This window comes from Nerophis ophidion, linkage group LG10 (genome assembly GCF_033978795.1).
Source record: "Nerophis ophidion isolate RoL-2023_Sa linkage group LG10, RoL_Noph_v1.0, whole genome shotgun sequence".
NCBI classification, from domain to species: domain Eukaryota; kingdom Metazoa; phylum Chordata; class Actinopteri; order Syngnathiformes; family Syngnathidae; genus Nerophis; species Nerophis ophidion.
The window spans coordinates 47,426,132-47,444,468 of NC_084620.1; the positions used below are offsets into that span (position 1 = coordinate 47,426,132).

Genomic DNA, 18,337 nt, shown 5'->3' on the forward strand with positions numbered 1-18,337 from the left:
ATATAACGAGTATATCGCCCAGCCCTATATACTACACACGTTTTTTTCCTACAAAAAAAAAATGCTTCAAACATAACTTTTGTTTTATGTTTCGGCCTTCCACCCGGATGCAGCTGTGATAGACTTCAAAGGGGACAAGCGGTAGAAAATGGATGGATGCTCAAAAATGACATTGTTATTGGCGTGTACAGTGTTGCATCTATTACCCCTGTGGAAGGCGAGTTTCCACAAAGTAAGGACACTGGATTGTATGAACGTCATATGCATTTAAAGTAGAGATGTCCGATAATATCGGACTGCCGACATTATCGGCCAATAAATGCTTTAAAATGTAATAAAGTTAATTATCGGTTTCAAAAAGTAAAATTTATGACTTTTTAAAACACCGCTGTACGGAGTGGTACACAGACGAAGGGAAAAGTACAGAGCGCCAATAAACCTTGAAGGCACTACCTTTGCGTGCCGGCCCAATCACATGATATCCACGGCATTTCACACACACAAGTGAATGCAAGGCATAGTTGGTCACACTGAGAGTGGCCGTATAAACAACTTTAACAATGTTACAAATATGCGCCTCACTGTGAACCCACACCAAACAAGAATAACAAAACACATTTCGGGAGAACATCCACGCCGTAACATAACATAAACACAATAGAACAAATACCACGAATAACTTGCAGCACTAACTCTTCCGGGACGCTACAATATACACAATATGGAACTTGGAAAAAGGGGTAGTTTGGATTTCCAGGATGGTGGAATGTGTTGAAGGTGAAATGGTTTTAATCGGTTAAAAAATGCAGAAATGGCGGTGGTTTGAAAAATGGCCAATTAATTTTGAATGGGAAAAATGTCCCGGAAAAACTGGAATTCTGGGAAATCTGGGAATTTTTGTCAAGGGAAAACCCGCAATTCCTGAATTGGGCGAATAGTTGGAAGTTGGAACGGATTGAATAGGTTGAAATATGTGCGAATTGTGGAAGTTTACAACAATGGACAATTCATTTAGAATTTGGAAAATGTCCCTAAAAATTGGGAACTCTTGGAAATCCAGTTTTTTTTTTTTAAATTGTTGGAAGGAGAGCACACAATTTTGAACAGGCTGAATATTTATGAGTTGGAACTGTTTCAAACGGATGAAAATGTGGGAATTGTAGAAACTTTGAAGAATGTCCCATTGGTTTGAATGGGAAATTCGTAAAAATTTGGAAATTTCAGTAAAAGCGGGAATCTTTTTGAAAATGGTAAAAAAGAACTAGAATAGTCAGAATGACTTGAAATGGTTGGTGTCAAAAAAAATTAAGCGGTCAAGAAATGTTGAAGTAGTAACATGGTATTACGGAATTCCTGGAATTTTGGGAAAACCGGGAATTTTTCCAGTTCTAAAAATATCTTTGTTTTTTGTTCTTAAGAGGAATGTTTTGACGGTGGAACGGTTGAAGTGGGTTGAAAAACGTGGGAGGAGTAATCACCAGAAAAAAAGTTGGAATTGGCTTAGGAAAACCAGGAATTATGGAAAATCATGGCATTTTTTTGGAACTTGTTTGGATTTCCATGATGGTGGAATCTGTTGAAGGTGGAATGGTTTTAATCAGTTTAAAAATGTGGAAACGGCCCAGGTTATAAAAATGGCCAATTCATTTTGAATGGGAAAAATGTCCCGGAAAACCTGGAATTCTGGGATAATCTGGGAATTTTTGGAATTTGTCAAGGGAAAGCCCGCAATTCCTGAACAGTTTGAAGTTGGAACGGTTTGAATCAGGTGAAAAAGGTAGAAGGTAGAGCTCGCCAAAATTTGGAGAAGACGAACAAGAAGTTGAAGAAGTTGAATAATATGTGTGAATGCTTTGGAGCTTTCACACAATTAAAGGCCTACTGAAACCCACTACTACCCACCACGCAGTCTGATAGTTTATACATCAATGATGAAATATTAACATTGCAACACATGCCAATACAGCCTTTTTAGTTTACTAAATTACAATTTTAAATTTCCCGGGAGTTTCGTCTTCGAAACGTCGTGTAATGATAACGTGTACGCAAGACGTCACAGGTTTTTAGGAAGTATGAGCGCTGCACACACACAGCTAAAATTCGTCTGCTTTAACCGCATAATTACACAGTTTTTTGGACATCTGTGTTGTTGAATCTTTTGCGATTTGTTCAATTAATATTGGAGAAGTCACAGTAGAAAGATGGAGTTGGGAAGCTTTAGCCTTTAGCCACACAAACACACGGTGATTCCTTGTTTAAAATTCCTGGAGGTGAAACTTTCCTATGGATCAGAGGGCGGTCAAGAGAACATGGATCCCGACCACATGTTAACCAGCAGGTTTCGGTGAGAAAATTGTGGTTAAAAAGTCAGTTCTTACCGGAGAAAAGCTGAGCTTGTGCCGTCCATAGCTGCCGTCGACTCCCTTGAGACACTGCGCGTCAAGACACCCGTGGAGACACCCTTCCGACTATCAGGTAATATTAAACTCACTAAAACACTAGCAACACAATAGAAATATAAGGGATTTCCCAGAATTAACCTAGTATATGTGTCTAAAACATCGGAATCCGTCCCAATGCAATCGCGTTTTTTTTTTTTTTAACTATTTTTTTTCTAATCCGCTGCTATCAATATCCTCAAACACGAATCTTTCATCCCTCGCTCAATTTAATGGGGAAATTGTCGTTTTCTCGGTCCGAATAGCACTTTTTGTTAGAGGCTCCCATTAAAAACAATGTGAATATGTGAGGAGCCATCAAACATGTGACGTCATCGTCTGCGACTTCCGGTAGAGGCAGGGCTTTTCTCTTAGCACCGAAAGTTGCGAACTTTATCGTGGATGTTCTCTACTTAATCCTTTCAGCAAAAACATGGCAATATCGCGAAATGATCAAGTATGACACATAGAATGGACCTGCTATCCCCGTTTAAATAAGAAAATCTCATTTCAGTAGGCCTTTAAAGATGCGAAAATAAACATTTAATATTGGAATGGGAGCCCCTGAATGGTAATGGCATCGTGAGGTGCACACTGATTACCATGTTTACTCTGAAACTTCAACATGACAACTTAAATGAGTACTCAAATCTTAAAGTAATCAACTGTAGTTCTAAATGTGAGAGCGTAGTAGGTGAAGTCTGCATCCACAGCAAAATGTTTACCTGCTTGAGCGCCAGGTTGCCCATGATCAAATTCCACTTCTCTATAGGAGAGTCCATCTTGCCCACATTCACCTGCGTGCAAGAAATACAAGAAAGACAAACAGCCATGAAGTCATGTGCAGCTTTGATGCTTACTCTTTGTGACTCGGAATGTTTGCTACTCTATTAGCCTGCTTTTGTTTTGAGTTTCAATAGATCATGCTAATGGAGCCGTTTTTTCTTGTTCGCAAGCAAGGAATGGTACTGATATCATTGTTACTTTACAGACATCAAATTGACAGGATTTACTTGGGGAACAGACAAAAAGAAACCGCTGTGAAATAGCAAAGACAACATGTTCAGTTGAAGGTTAACCATGTTCACACGCCAAAACCAAAGCAGACTATAATTGGGCTATTAGTGCGTACTATAGGTGCCAGCGCTTGTGCCTTGGAGCAAAGAGAACAATGCTGACTCTGCGAGGAATGTGGGCCCACAACCAAATGACGAGAGAATTCTACTGACTTGGTTTTGACAAGTGGCAACTCCTACTGACTAATCTTGACATTCTTCCATTTCTGTCCTGCTGTGCTTGATAGATCTTCCTGAAAACCGAGCAAAATGCCAATATTTGTTGGACCTCAGATGTGGAATGCAGGCAAGCTAAGCAACTGTGTCACTATTTCACATGCTGTCTCTAGGATGTCATGTGCGGCACAAAAGTACATAGATATGAGACACACATCTTGACTGAACGACATAACACCTTCATGAGTGTACGTCGCCACCAAAAAATGCTCTATTGCATCTCCTGAAAGTGAAATCGTTTGGTTGGGCACGTCTAAAAAGAGCTTTTCAGTATAGCAGTGTCACGACAAACAACCTCATTTTTTTTACAAGAGAAAAAAACTGGGACAAGTTAGATGTTTTTGATTGTTCACATAGAAAATAGTCAACCTGTGTGTGTGTGTGTGTGTGTGTGTGTGTGTGTGTGTGTGTGTGTGTGTGTGTGTGTTTCTTTGTCCTTAAGACATTGTGGGGACCAGCACCGGACAGCACAGTCAGAGTGTGGGGACCATAATCTGTGTGTACGTACATGTAAGGTCTGGGCAAAAAGACCTGACAGGTCACAGACTACAATGGTAGACATGCGCAAACTTTCAGGACTTATACAGATCCCAAATACAGATCAGCAGGTACCAGAGGGTAAGGAAAGTTTCTTTTGCGTAATATTGCGAAATAAAACACCAGATATGTGTTACCTTATACACACACACACCATAATAATACTCCTATGTTGAAGCACAGTACAATCCATCAATCGGTGTAGCTTCATAGCTTACCAAAGTCGTATTAAAAGATTTTTGAGCACCGTGTGTAGTGTGCTATATTTTCAATGGAACATTGAAATTTTGGTGTTGTTTACTTGAGTCATATTGCAGTCTACACGTATCTCTTATGTGTGACTGCCATCTCCTGGTCACACTTATAATTTCACCATGTACCAAATAAAATGGCTTTGAGGTCGGTAAGCACAACCAAAATTATTCCATTCATTAGGCGCAACGGCTTATAAGGTGTACTGTCGAGTTTTGAGAAAATACAATTATTTTAATTGCGCCGTATAGTCCGAAAAATAATCAACAAGAAACTTGAACTTTTGGGTAAAATCTAATTTTTCGCCCAGGTGTAGTGTGTGCGAGTTCTGAATCTCACCGCCGTGGAGAGGCGCGAGGCCAGAGTCATCTCCAGGTTGCCCTTCAGGCCGAGAAGTGCCGGAACCAGGATGAAGATCTCTGTAATGTACTGGAACGCCTCCCAGTGCTGTGGGCGAGAGAAGGGAGTAAGAGACCATTCATTAATGGTCGGAAACCAAGAGAGGGCAGTTGGGGGGGATTTTGTTCAATTTAGTGTATGAACGATGCCATATGATTTGAATTAGTGTATGAACAATTCGATCTATTATATGAACGATTCGATGCAATTTGATTTAGTGTATGGACGCTTCGATACGATTCGATTTAGTGTATGAACAATTCGATCTATTATATGAACGATTCGATGCAATTTGATTTAGTGTATGGACGCTTCGATACGATTCGATTTAGTGTATGAACAGCTCGATATGTTTCGATCTATATATATATATATATATAACGATTCAATTTAGTGTATTAACGTTTCAATACGATTTGATTTAGTGTATGACAATTCCATATGTTTCGATCTTATGTATGTACAATTCAATACGATTCGATTTAATGGATGAACGATTCAATACGATCCGATTTAGTGTATGAACAATGTGATACGATTCGATTTAGTGTATGAACAGTTCAATATGTTTCAATATATATATATATATATATATATATATATATATATATATATATATATATATGTATATATATATATAACGATTCAATTTAGTGTATAAACGTTTCAATACGATTTGATTTAGTGTATAACAATTCGATGTTTCGATCTTATGCATGAACAATTCAATACAATTCAATTTATTGTCTGTATGATTCAATACGATTTAATTTAATGGATGAACGATTCAATACGATTCGATTTAGTGTATGAACAATGTGATATGATTCGATTTAGTGTATGAACGATTTGATACGATTCGATTTAGTGTATGAACCATTTGATACGATTCGATTTAGCGTATGAACAATTCGATAAGTTTTGATCTATTGTACGAACAATTTGATTTAGTGTATGAATGATTCAACGCGATTTGATTTAGTGTATAAACAATTTGATATGTTTCGATGTATTGTATGAAGGATTCAATAGGATTCGATTTAGTGTATAAACGATTCAATACGATTCGATTTAGTGTATAAACGATTCAATACGATTCGATTTAGAGTATGACCGATTTGACACAATCGATATTGAGTATGAACAATGTTATATGATTTGATTTAGTGTATGAACGATTCGATCTATTATATGAACGATTCGATGCAATTTGATATAGAGTATGAACACTTCAATATGATTTGATTTAGCGTATGAAGGATTTGATACGATTCGATTTAGTGTATGAACAATTCGATATGTTTCGATCTATTGTATGAACAATTTGACTTAGTGTACAAATGATTCAATATGATTTGATTTAGTGTATAACAATTCCATATGTTTCAATCTTATGCATGAACAATTCAATACGATTCGATTTAATGTATGAACGATTCAATACGATTCGATTTAGTGTATGAACAATGTGATACGATTCGATTTAGTGTACGAACGATTTGATACGATTCGATTTTGTGTATGAACAATTCGATACAATTCGATGTATTGTACGAACAATTCAGTGTATGAATGATTCAATACGATTTGATTTGGTGTATACACAATTTGATATGTTTTGATGTATTGTATGAACGATTCAATACGATTCAATTTAGTGTATAAACGATTCAAAATGATTCGACTTAGTGTATGAATGACTTGATATGATTCCATTTAGTGTATGAACGATGCTATATGACAGGGGTCACCAACCTTTTTGAAACCAAGAGCTACTTCTTCGGTACTGATTAATGCAAAGGGCTACCAGTTTGATACACACTTAAATAAATTGCCAGAAATAGCCAATTTGCTCAATTTACCTTTAACTATATTTTATTATTAATAATTAATGATATTTATCTTTGTGGAAACACTGATCATCTTAATGATTTCTCACAATAAATGTAAATTTATAGAAAAAGATAAATATCAATATGCAAAACTTTATTTTTATATTTTCTCTAAGTGCGCATTTTTCAAATTGAACATTTTCAAATGATCCCTTCTAAGACAGTCTTGTGAAATCACAATATCCCATTTTAACTAGCTAGCCACTAACATTTTTTAACAAATCATGAATTACTCTACACCATGTTTGTACAAATAATAACTCATGTAAAATAGAAAAGTCAACTCTGAAATTTAAAAATTAATCATGTCACACTTGAACTGACACCAAATCTGTTATCTGTTTCTTAGTGGGAAGCCGGGCATTGCATGCTGTTTGTACTCTGGTGTCTAACTTGACACTGCAACTCTGAGTGAGTCTTGCAGATGTGCATCAGTGAGGCGTGTTCTGTGTTTGTTGAAGTTCATGTCAGAAAAGGCTGATTCACAAAGATAAGTTGAACCAAACAGGCTTGCAGCCTTCATAGCTGCTGCGCATACACCACTGTACTTTTCTGTGTCAACAAGCACCAAAAGTTTGGTGCATCCTGGTGGGCTTTAATTTTTAAATTGTCAGGAAAGAAGAGGAAGGAATTTAAAAGGTAACAGGGTATATGTGTTTAAAAATCATAAATTTTTAAAGTTGTATTTTTTTCTCTAAAATTGTCTTTCTGAAAGTTATAAGAAGCAAAGTAAAAAAATAAATGAATTTATTTAAACAAGTGAAGACCAAGTCTTTAAAAAATATTTTCTTGGATTTTCCAATTCTATTTGAGTTTTGTCTCTCTTAGAATTAAAAATGTAAAGCAAAGCGAGACCAGCTTGCTAGTAAATAAATAAATGATAAATGGGTTGTACTTGTATAGCGCTTTTCTACCTTCAAGGTACTCAAAGCACTTTGACACTACTTCCATATTTACCCATTCACACACACATTCACACACTGATGGAGGGAGCTGCCATGCAAGGCGCCAACCAGCACCCATCAGGAGCAAGGGCGAAGTGTCTTGCTCAGGACACAACGGACGTGACGAAGTTCGTACTAGGTGGGATTTGAACCAGGGACCCTCGGGTTACGCACGGCCACTCTACCACTGCGCCACGCCGTCCCTAGTAAATAAATACAATTTTAAAAATATAGGCAGCTCACTGGTAAGTGCTGCTATTTGAGCTATTTTTACAACAGGCCAGCGGGCGACTCATCTGGTCCTTACGGGCGACCTGGTGCCCGCGGGCACCGCGTTGGTGACCCCTGCTATAGGATTGGATTTAGTGTATGAAAAATTTGAGCTATTATATGAACGATTTGATACAATTTGATTTAGTGTATGAACAATTCAATACAATTTGATTTAGTGTATGAACAATTCGGTTATATTATATGAGCGATTTGATGCAATTTGATTTAATGTATGAACGATTTGATACAATTCGATTTAGTGTATGAATGACACGATTTAGTGTATGAACGATTTGATACAATTCGATTTAGTGCATGAATAATTCCATGTTTCAATCTATTGTATGAACGATTCGTTTTAGTGTACAAACGATTCAATACGATTTGATTTAGTGTATAACAATTCGAAATGTTTCGATCTTATGTATGAACAATTCAATACGATTTTATTTAGTGTATGAACGATGCTATGTCACTTGATTTAGTGTATGAACAAATCATATCAATCAAACATCCTTTTGGTAAATAATGGTGTATAATGTGGTGGTCCCGAGTACTAGACGATCTTACTTAAACATCTTTTAGGTAAATCAAGGTGTACCGCATTTTTCCGAATATAAGTCGCTCCGGAGTATAAGTCGCACCTGCCAAAAATGCATAATAAAGAAGGAAAAAAAACATATATAAGTTGCACTGCAGTATAAGTCGCATTTTGGGGGGAAATTTTTATTATATAAAACCCAACACCAAGAATAGATATTTGAAAAGCAATTTAAAATAAATAAAGAATAGTGAACAACAGGCTGAATAAGTGTATGTTATATGACGCATAAATAACCAAATGAGAAGGTGCCTGGTATGTTAACGTAACATATTATGGTCATTCAAATAACATATAGAACATGCTATACATTTACCAAACAATCTGTCACTCCTAATTGCTAAATCCCATGAAATCTTATACGTCTAGTCTCTTACGTGAATGAGCTAAATAATAACATTTGATATTTTACGGTAATGTGTTAATAATTTCACACATAAGTCGCCCCTGAGTATAAGTCGCACCCCCGGCCAAAGTATGAAAAAAACTGCGACTTATAGTCCAAAAAATACGTTATAATGTGGTGTTCCCGAGTACCAGACGGTCTCACCTGCACCACGTCCAGCACCATGCCGGCGGACACAGTTCCAAAACCGGCCAGCAGGAAAGGCAGTAGGATCTGGAGCGCCATAGCGAGAGGCGTCTCCTTGGGCAGGATGTGCGCCGGTGCCGGCACAACTTCCTGCTCCTGGTCTTCATGGCCGTCACTCTCCTCCCGGGACAGTCTCCTCTCAGACAACATGGGCTCCATTTCCGAGTAGACGTCGTCGGGCGAAGCCAGGGAGGAGCGCGGGGTGCGATCCAGCAGCCGTCGGCCCTCCAGGTGAGGCGGCGCCTCTTGTCTGAAGCCGTTCTGGAGCGAGGCGGCCTCGGGCTTGGCGCCCAGGTCGGCCATAGCCAGGCGCTCCTCCTGCAGCTTGCTGTAAGCGTGCGGAACCATGGCCTGCAGCAGCGAAGTGATCCGACCGGATGGTTTGAGAGCCAGGGAACTCCGCCCGCCGGCTGCTGCGCTCATGCGTACTGTGAGGCTGGAGCCCAGGGACTCGCCGAGAGCTCCTCCTAGACTCTGGACGCTCATGGTGGCCGGCCACACCGCTCCTTCTCACCTCCCGCTGGACGCGCCGCCGGTGCCACACCTTGCTGGGAATGCTTTTAACAACAACAACAAAAAATATTACATGAAACTGTTTGATCGGAACTAAGTCAATACTACAACAAAAACAAAAAACTGTTTCAAATACTTTGCTTTTTTACTCCTAAAGTCCTACTGTTCCCCTTTGTAAATATGAACAAAAACACCCCAAAAATGATTCACTAAATACAAAATATTTATTAACTCCAGTATCAATCATATACTGATACTACATGCTAACTGTTAGCATGCTAACTTTTTAAAGCTAATTTTCCAGCAGTACACCTCTTACGTGTCGTGTACTGGAAGTATACAAATATTCAATAACTCCAGCATTAATCATATACTGATACTACAATCTTGTTACTTGACACATGCTAACTGCTAGCATGCTAACTTTTTTAAGCTAATTTTGCAGCAGAACACCTCATGTGTGTCGTGTACTGGAAATACAAATATTTTAATAACTCCAGTATCAATCATATACTGATACTACAATCTTGCTACCTGACACATGCTAACTGTTAGCATGCTAAGTTTTTGTAAGCTAGTTTTGCAGCAGTACACCTTTTATGTGTCGTGTACTGGAAATACAAATATTTAATAATTTTGCAACAGTACACCTCTTACATGTCGTGTACTGGAAGTACAACAATTTAATAATTCCAGTATCAATCATATACTGATACTACATGCTAACTGTTAGCATGCTAACATTTTAAAGCTAATTTTGCAGCAGTAGACCTGTTACGTATCGTGCACTGGAAGTACCAATATTTAATAATTACAGTATCAGCCATATAGTGATACTACAACCGTGTTACTTGACACGTGCTAACTGTTAGCATGCTTACTTTTTTAATCTAATTTTCCAGCAGCACACCTCTTACGTATCACATACTGGAAGTACAAATATTTAATAACCCCAGTATCAATCATATACTGATACTACAACATTGTTACTTGACATGTGCTAACTGCTAACATGCTAACTTTTTAAAGCTAATTTTGCAGCAGTACACTTCTTACGTGTCGTGTACTGGAAATACAAATATTTAATCACTACAGTATCAATCATATACTGATACTACAACCGTGTTACTTGACACATGCTAAGTGTTAGCATGCTAACTTTTTAAAGCTAATTTTGCAGCAGTACACCTCTTAGGAGTTGTGTACTAGAAGTACAAATATTTAATAACTCCAGTATCAGACATATACTGATACTACAACCATGTTACTTGACACATGCTAAGTGTTAGCATGCTAACTTTTTCCACCGATTCAAACCATTCCACCTTCAACATATTCCACTCATCCTGGACATTGAAACTAACACTTTCCTAAGTTCCAACGCAAATTCCGGTTTTCCTGGAAATTCAAACTATTCTTACATCCATGCTACAATCTGTCAGCATTTCAGTTCAACTTCAGCTTTGGAGCCTTTACACGCAATTCCTTCAGGAATCGCCTCATTTAGTTTCAATGTCAGTTTCAACCGTAAAGAAATAGTTAAAAGCGCAAAAAAATGTTTAAACTATCATTTTGGGAAGACATGAGGGAGTGACAGGAAGAAAAAAAGTGCACTTGAAAGGAAGACATGAAGTGAAGATGATGTCACCTCAACAAAGACATAAAAGACTTGATGCAGCTAAAATCACAGAAAAAACACATTATGTAAATATATTACATTAATTGACGCGCTAGCTGTCCATGTCCAAAGTCATAACCAAGGGTGGACCTCTCATCTGTGTATCATTTGGGGACAACTCTGTACTGCGGACCTGTCTCCCCTCAAGATGATCTCCTGCTGGCCCCCCTATGGACTGAATTCTCACACTATTATGCTAGATCCACTATGGACTGGACTCTTCCAATATTATGTTAGATCCGCTATGGACTGGACTCTCACACTATTAACTAAATCCACTATGGACTGGACTCTCACACTATTAACTGGATCCACTATGGACTGGACTCTCACACTATTAACTAGATCCAATATGGACTGGACTCTCACACTATTAACTATACCCACTATGGACTGGACCCTCACACTATTATGTTAGATCCACTATGGACTGGACTCTCACACTAATAACTAGATCCATTATGGACTGGACTCTCACTATTATGCTGGATCCACTATGGACTGGACTATCACACTATTATGCTAGATCCACTATGGACTGGACTCCCACACTATTATGTTAGATCCACTATGGACTGGACTCTCACACTATTAACTGAATCCACTATGGACTGGACTCTCACACTATTATGTTAGATCCACTATGGACTGGACTCTCACACTATTATGTTAGATCCACTATGGACTGGACTCTCACACTATTAACTGGATCCACTATGGACTGGACTCTCACACTATTATGTTAGATCCACTATGGACTGGACTCTCACACTATTATGCTAGATCCACTATGGACTGGACTCTCACACTATTATGCTGGATCCACTATGGACTGGACCCTCTCACTATTATGCTGGATCCACTATGGACTGGACTCTCACAATATCATGCTAGATCCAATATGGACTGGACTCTCACACTACTATGCTAGATCCACTATGGACTGGACTCTCACACTATTATGCTAGATCCACTATGGACTGGACTCTCACTATTATGCTAGATCCAATATGGACTGGACTGGGGGTCCCCACCAAAGTTTCTCATTGTCATCCCACTGGGTTGAGTTTTTCCTTGCCCTGATGTGGGAATCTGAGCCGAGGATGTCGTTGTGGCTTGTGCAGCCCTTTGAGACACTCGTGACTTAAGGCTATATAAGTAAACATTGATTGATTGATGATTGCAATTGACTACTATTCATCTATGAGTCATTGAGAAGCATGGTTTTTTTTATTGCTTCACCCCTAAAGGGACAAGCAGTAAAAAATTAATGAATTATTCTTGTTTAGATTTATTTTTAACACCTTTCTTTCTTTCAATCCATCCATCCATCCATCCATTGATTGATTTATTGAAACTTTAATTAGTAGATTACATGGTACAGTACATATTTTGCACAATTGACCACTAAATGGCAACACCCGAATAGGTTTTTCAACTTGTTTAAGTCGGGGTGCACGTTATTCAATTCATGGTAATCCATCCGGCTGGCCTGGGAACGCCTTGAGATCCCCCGGAAAGAGAGGGACGAAGTGGCTGGGGAGAAGAAATCTGGGCTTCCCTGCTTAGGCTGCTGCCCCCGCGACCCGACCTCAGATAAGCGGAAGAAGATGAATGGAAAAAATGTACAAACCCCGTTTCCATATGAGTTGGGAAATAGTTAGATGTAAATATAAACAGAATACAATGATTTATAAATCCTTTTCAACCCATATTCAGTTGAATGCACTACAAAGACAAGATATTTGATGTTCAAACTCATAAACTTTATTTTTTTTTGCAAATAATAATTAACTTAGAATTTCATGGCTGTAACACATGCCAAAGTAGTTGGCAAAGGGCATGTTCACCACTGTGTTACATCACCTTTTCTTTTAACAACACTCAATAAACATTTGCGAACTCAGGAAACTTATTGTTGAAGCTTTGAAAGTGATATTCTTCCCCATTTTTGTTTTATGTAGAGCTTCAGTCGTTCAACAGTCCGGGGTCTCCGCTGTCGTATTTTACGCTTCATAATGCGCCACACATTTTCGATGGGAGACAGGTCTGAACTGCAGGCGGGCCAGGAAAGTACTCGCACTCTTTTACTACGAAGCCACGCTGTTGTAACACGTGGCTTGGCATTGTCTTGCTGAAATAAGCAGGGGCGTCCATGATAACGTTGCTTGGATGACAACATAGGTTGCTCCAAAACCTGTATGGACCTTTCAGCAATAATGGTGCCTTCACAGATGTGTAAGTTACCCATGCCTTGGGCACTAATACACCCCCATACCATCACAGATGCTGGCTTTTGAACTTTGCACCTATAACAATCTGGATGGTTATTTTCCTCTTTGTTCCAGAGGACACCACGTCCACAGTTTCCAAATATAATTTGAAATGTGGACTCGTCAGACCACAGAACCCCTTTCCACTTTGCATCAGTCCATCTTAGGTGAGCTCGGGCCCAGCGAAGCCAGCGGCGTTCCTTGGTGTTGTTGATAAATGGGTTTTGCTTTGCATAGTAGAGTTTTAACTTGTACTTACAGATGTAGCGACCAACTGTAGTTACTGACAGTGGTTTTATGAAGTGTTCCTGAGCCCATGTGGTGATATCCTTTACACACTGATGTCTGTTTTTGATGCAGTACCGCCTGAGGGATCAACGGTCCGTAATATCATCACTTATGTGCAGTGATTTCTCCAGATTCTCTGAACCTTTTGATGATTTTACGGACCGTAGATGGTAAAATCCCTAAATTCCTTGAGAAATGTTGTTCTAAAACTGTTCGACAATTTGCTTACAAAGTGGTGACCCTCGCCCCATCCTTGTTTGTGAATTACTTAGCATTTCATGGAAGCTGTTTTTATACCCAATCATTGCACCCACCTGTTCCTAATTAGCCTGCACACATGTGGGATGTTCCAAATAAGTGTTTGATGAGCATTTCTCAACTTCATCAGTATTTATTGCCGCCTTTCCCAACTTCTTTGGCACGTGTTGCTGGCATCAAATTCTACAGTTAATGATTATTTGCAAAAAAAAAATATTTATCGGTTTGAACATCAAATATGTTTTCTTTGTAGCATATTCAACTGAATATGGGTTGAAAATGATTTGCAAATCATTGTATTCCGTTTATATTTACATCTAACACAATTTCCCAACTCATATGGAAACAGGGTTTGTAAAAGCTACAGTGTGAATACAGTTTTTGGTACTAGGGAATAAAAAAAAGAAATATTAAATGTATAATATTTTATCCAAACATAGAATTATGCAAATTAGACCACGTGATGTAATCAGTTCAACCTGTACAAATAAATCACACTCCTTATGAGGGGAAGGGCCAATAAAAATTATATTAAAAATGGTCCCCAGGGCTAAAAGAAGTCCTTTAAAGTCATTCTTGTATCCAAACTCCTATTTTTTTTTTTTTTATAAAAGTCCGACCCAACTTTAAAGTTGACGTTAATGCAGTCGCCATGTTTACGTTGTTTAGCATTGTGCTGTGTTAGCTTTAACGTTAGCTGCGTACAAATGTCGGCGCCTTCCTTCTTTCGCCGAGGGAAAAAACGGGGAGAAACCAGTGAGAATTGGACCCCAAATCCCAACAACGTCCTCAATATTCTGGTTGAATTACGCGGAGCGGAGAAAGTTACCTCTGCGTAGCGGCGCCATCCCGTCCGCCGGAGTGGGAGATGCTAATGTGTGCTAATGTGGTTAGCGCGATGACAGCAGCCCAGACATGCGCGTCACTGCCCAAGATCATCTATGATAGTATGACGTCTCACTCTGCATGTTATTGCGGGTGGTTTGATTGATTGATTAATTGATACTTTTTATCAGTAGATTGCACAGTTCAGTACATATTCCGTACAATAGACCACTGAATGGTAACACCCGAATAAGTTTTTCAACTTGTTTAAGTCGGGGTCCACGTTAATCAATTCATGGTACAAATACATACTATCAACATAATACAGTCATCACACAGGTTAATCATCATAGTATATGCATTGAATTATTTACATTATTTACAATCCGGGGGTGGGATGAGGAGCTTTGGTTGATATCAGTACTTCAGTCATCAGAGAAATGGACTTTGAAACAGTGTAGGTCTTACTTAGTAGGATATGTACAGCCAGCAGAGAACATGGTGAGTTCAGATAGCATAAGAGCAAGTAAATACATTAGAAGTACATTTGATTATTTACATTAGGTTATTTATAATCCGGGGAGATGGGATGTGAATGGAGGAGGGTATTGGTAAAGGGCTGAAGTTGCCTGGAGGTGTTGTTTTAGAGCGGTTTTGAAGGAATATAGAGATGCACTTACTTTTATACCTGTTGGGAGTGCATTCCACATTGATGTGGCATAGAAAGAGAATGAGTTAAGACCTTTGTTAGATCGGAATCTGGGTTTAACGTGGTTTGTGGAGCTCCCCCTGGTGTTGTGGTTATGGAGGTCATTTATGTTAAAGAAGTAGTTTGCCATGTACTTCGGTATCAGGGAGGGGAAGCGGATTTTATAGACTAGGCTCAGTGCAAGTTGTTTTACTCTGTCCTCCACCCTGAGCCAGCCCACTTTGGAGAAGTGGGTTGGAGTGAGGTGTGATCTGGGGTGGAGGTCTAAAAGTAACCGGACTAGCTTGTTCTGGGATGTTTGGAAGCTAACAACCTCACACAGGTGCATCTGATTCAGGATAATACAGTGGAGTGGAGGAGGACTTTTAAAGGCGGACTAACAGGTCTTTGAGGGTCAGAATTCTAGCTGATAGACAGGTGTTCAAATACTTATTTTCAGCTGTATCACACGAATAAATTGTTAAAAAATCCTAGATTGTGATTTCTGGATTTTTAGGTTATCTCTCATACAGTGGACATGCGCCTACCGTGAAAATTTCAGACCCCTCCATGATTTCTAAGTGGGAGAACTTGCAAAATAGCAGGGTTTTCAAATACTTATTTTCTTGACTGTACATACATACATACATATATACACATAAATACATATTTCGCCACACCTAGTGTGTGTGTGACAATCATTGGTACTTTAACTTCGATATATACACATGCATATAAATATATACACACATACATATACATACATACATATACATACACATAAATACATGTATACATACATACATATACATACACATAAATACATGTATACATACATACATATATACACACATAAATACATATATATATATATATATATAGCCACATGTATATAAATATATATATATATATATGTATATATATACATATATATTTTGTGATATAAGTGACAGTGTATTATTATTATTATTGTTGATTACTAGTATCAACATTTCAGCTTGATCTAATTACATCATATATTTTTTGCTCTTTTTTTTTTACTTTTGTTTTTTATTCATCAGTGTGATAATAAATAATAGTACACTCTCTTGCCCGTGACACAAAGGTTTTATCTTTTAACATATGTGATGTTGCATTATTTTTTACAAAACACAAATATAACAAAAAGCCCCCCTGCATATTTTGACTTCTTATCATGTGGCCCTTGTTGGAAAAAGTTGTGAAAACCCTGTTATTAACACATAGTCCAAAAATGTTTTATTGAAATAAAATGCATGTTCCCCCTGATTTCTAAACAAAACGGTGTAAGAGTTTGAGGCCATCACACATTCAAATTGTTAAACTATGACAAGGAGCCCTCTGAGAGCAGCCATTACTGCTACAGGTATGTGGCCCTTAACGAAAACCAGCTAAGACACCTCTGAGCTATGTGGTCAAGTAAAATAAGTCAGAGTGAGAACTCTTCCGGAATGTGTGTTACAGTCGCACACTTAGCAGTCTGACCAGCAACATCTGATCCGCCAGGACCCGGATGTCGCACTCACTTTAGCCCAAATGTTTTATTAATCATTGCACAATGAAAAATAGAAAAGTTCCATTATAATTTCCCACATTTTGGAGGAAAAATACAAAAAACATATTAAATAAAAATGTTTTAAGTAATATTGTTTCCGGTCCTGGTCCTTGGATTTTAATTTCTACCAATGGAAATTGAAAAACTAAAAACGACTAGTTTATTTGAATTTAGTTTTTAAAATATAAAAGACAAAAACTGAAATTGTTGTTCTTTTTTGATGTTGAAAAGCAATATCTAAGCATACAAATCAGTTTGATTTCTATTTTAGTAAGCCAAGTCAAAAAAAATAAAACAAAACGGATGTTTTTCTAGTTGCAGAGACCGGAAGTTGTCATTTCAAAGTAAAAGCGGGGATAATTACTGCAGTACCCGTGACTCTGGCTAAAATGTCTTTGGAGCCCTGCAAAGACAATATTTTAGACCTCTCATGTATAGGCTGAAGCCCCTCTGCGGGGGACAAGCGGTAGGAAATGATGGATGACAAGGACTATGTCGCTCTTCTTCTTCTTCTGTGGTTGTTGTTATTGTTGTTCCGGGTCACTTACGGATCTGAAAAAGAGACACTGCGCATGTGCGACCTACCGACGTATCCAAAAACGTGTACGGGGATTAAAGGAAATAGTTTTATGTCACATTTTCGATTTTAAAACAGATTATTGAATAACGATCCGTTTTCAGTTGTTATAATCAATCCAGGAAAAGGGGAAATTGTTACGTAAAACATTTGCTCTATTCCAAGCCGAATTATGACAATTTCACACGTACTGCTTATTTTTATGACTGCGTTTTTTCTGATCTGCGAGATTTCATATATAACATAAATTATAAAAAGAGTGCCTTTGCAATTTACAAAAAAAAGATAGAAATGTTTTTTAAAAAGAAAATAAGAGTAGACGTCATTTCCGGTAAGTACGGCACTGACTAAATTCGCAGCTGTATTTAATTTGAGACGTGAATTAATTTTAAGTTCTATATTTGGACGGATTAAGTTAATCTTATTATTATTATTATTTTATTC

At 38.1% G+C, this 18,337-nt stretch overlaps 1 protein-coding gene across 1 annotated transcript in view; it reads right to left on the reverse strand.

The window, feature by feature from the left end:
- slc41a2b (solute carrier family 41 member 2b) overlaps positions 1-15,168 on the reverse strand; it is an 87,157-nt gene extending 71,989 nt beyond the window's left edge. Inside the window, exons 1-4 of the mRNA XM_061913959.1 lie at positions 15,060-15,168; positions 9,179-9,777; positions 4,859-4,966; positions 3,164-3,235 (exon numbers count right to left, since the gene is read on the reverse strand). Of these exons, the coding sequence (XP_061769943.1) occupies positions 3,164-3,235; positions 4,859-4,966; positions 9,179-9,706 (708 nt within the window). The 5' untranslated portion in view covers positions 9,707-9,777; positions 15,060-15,168. The remainder of the gene's footprint in view (positions 1-3,163; positions 3,236-4,858; positions 4,967-9,178; positions 9,778-15,059) is intronic.
- Between the last annotated feature and the right edge of the window lie 3,169 nt (positions 15,169-18,337).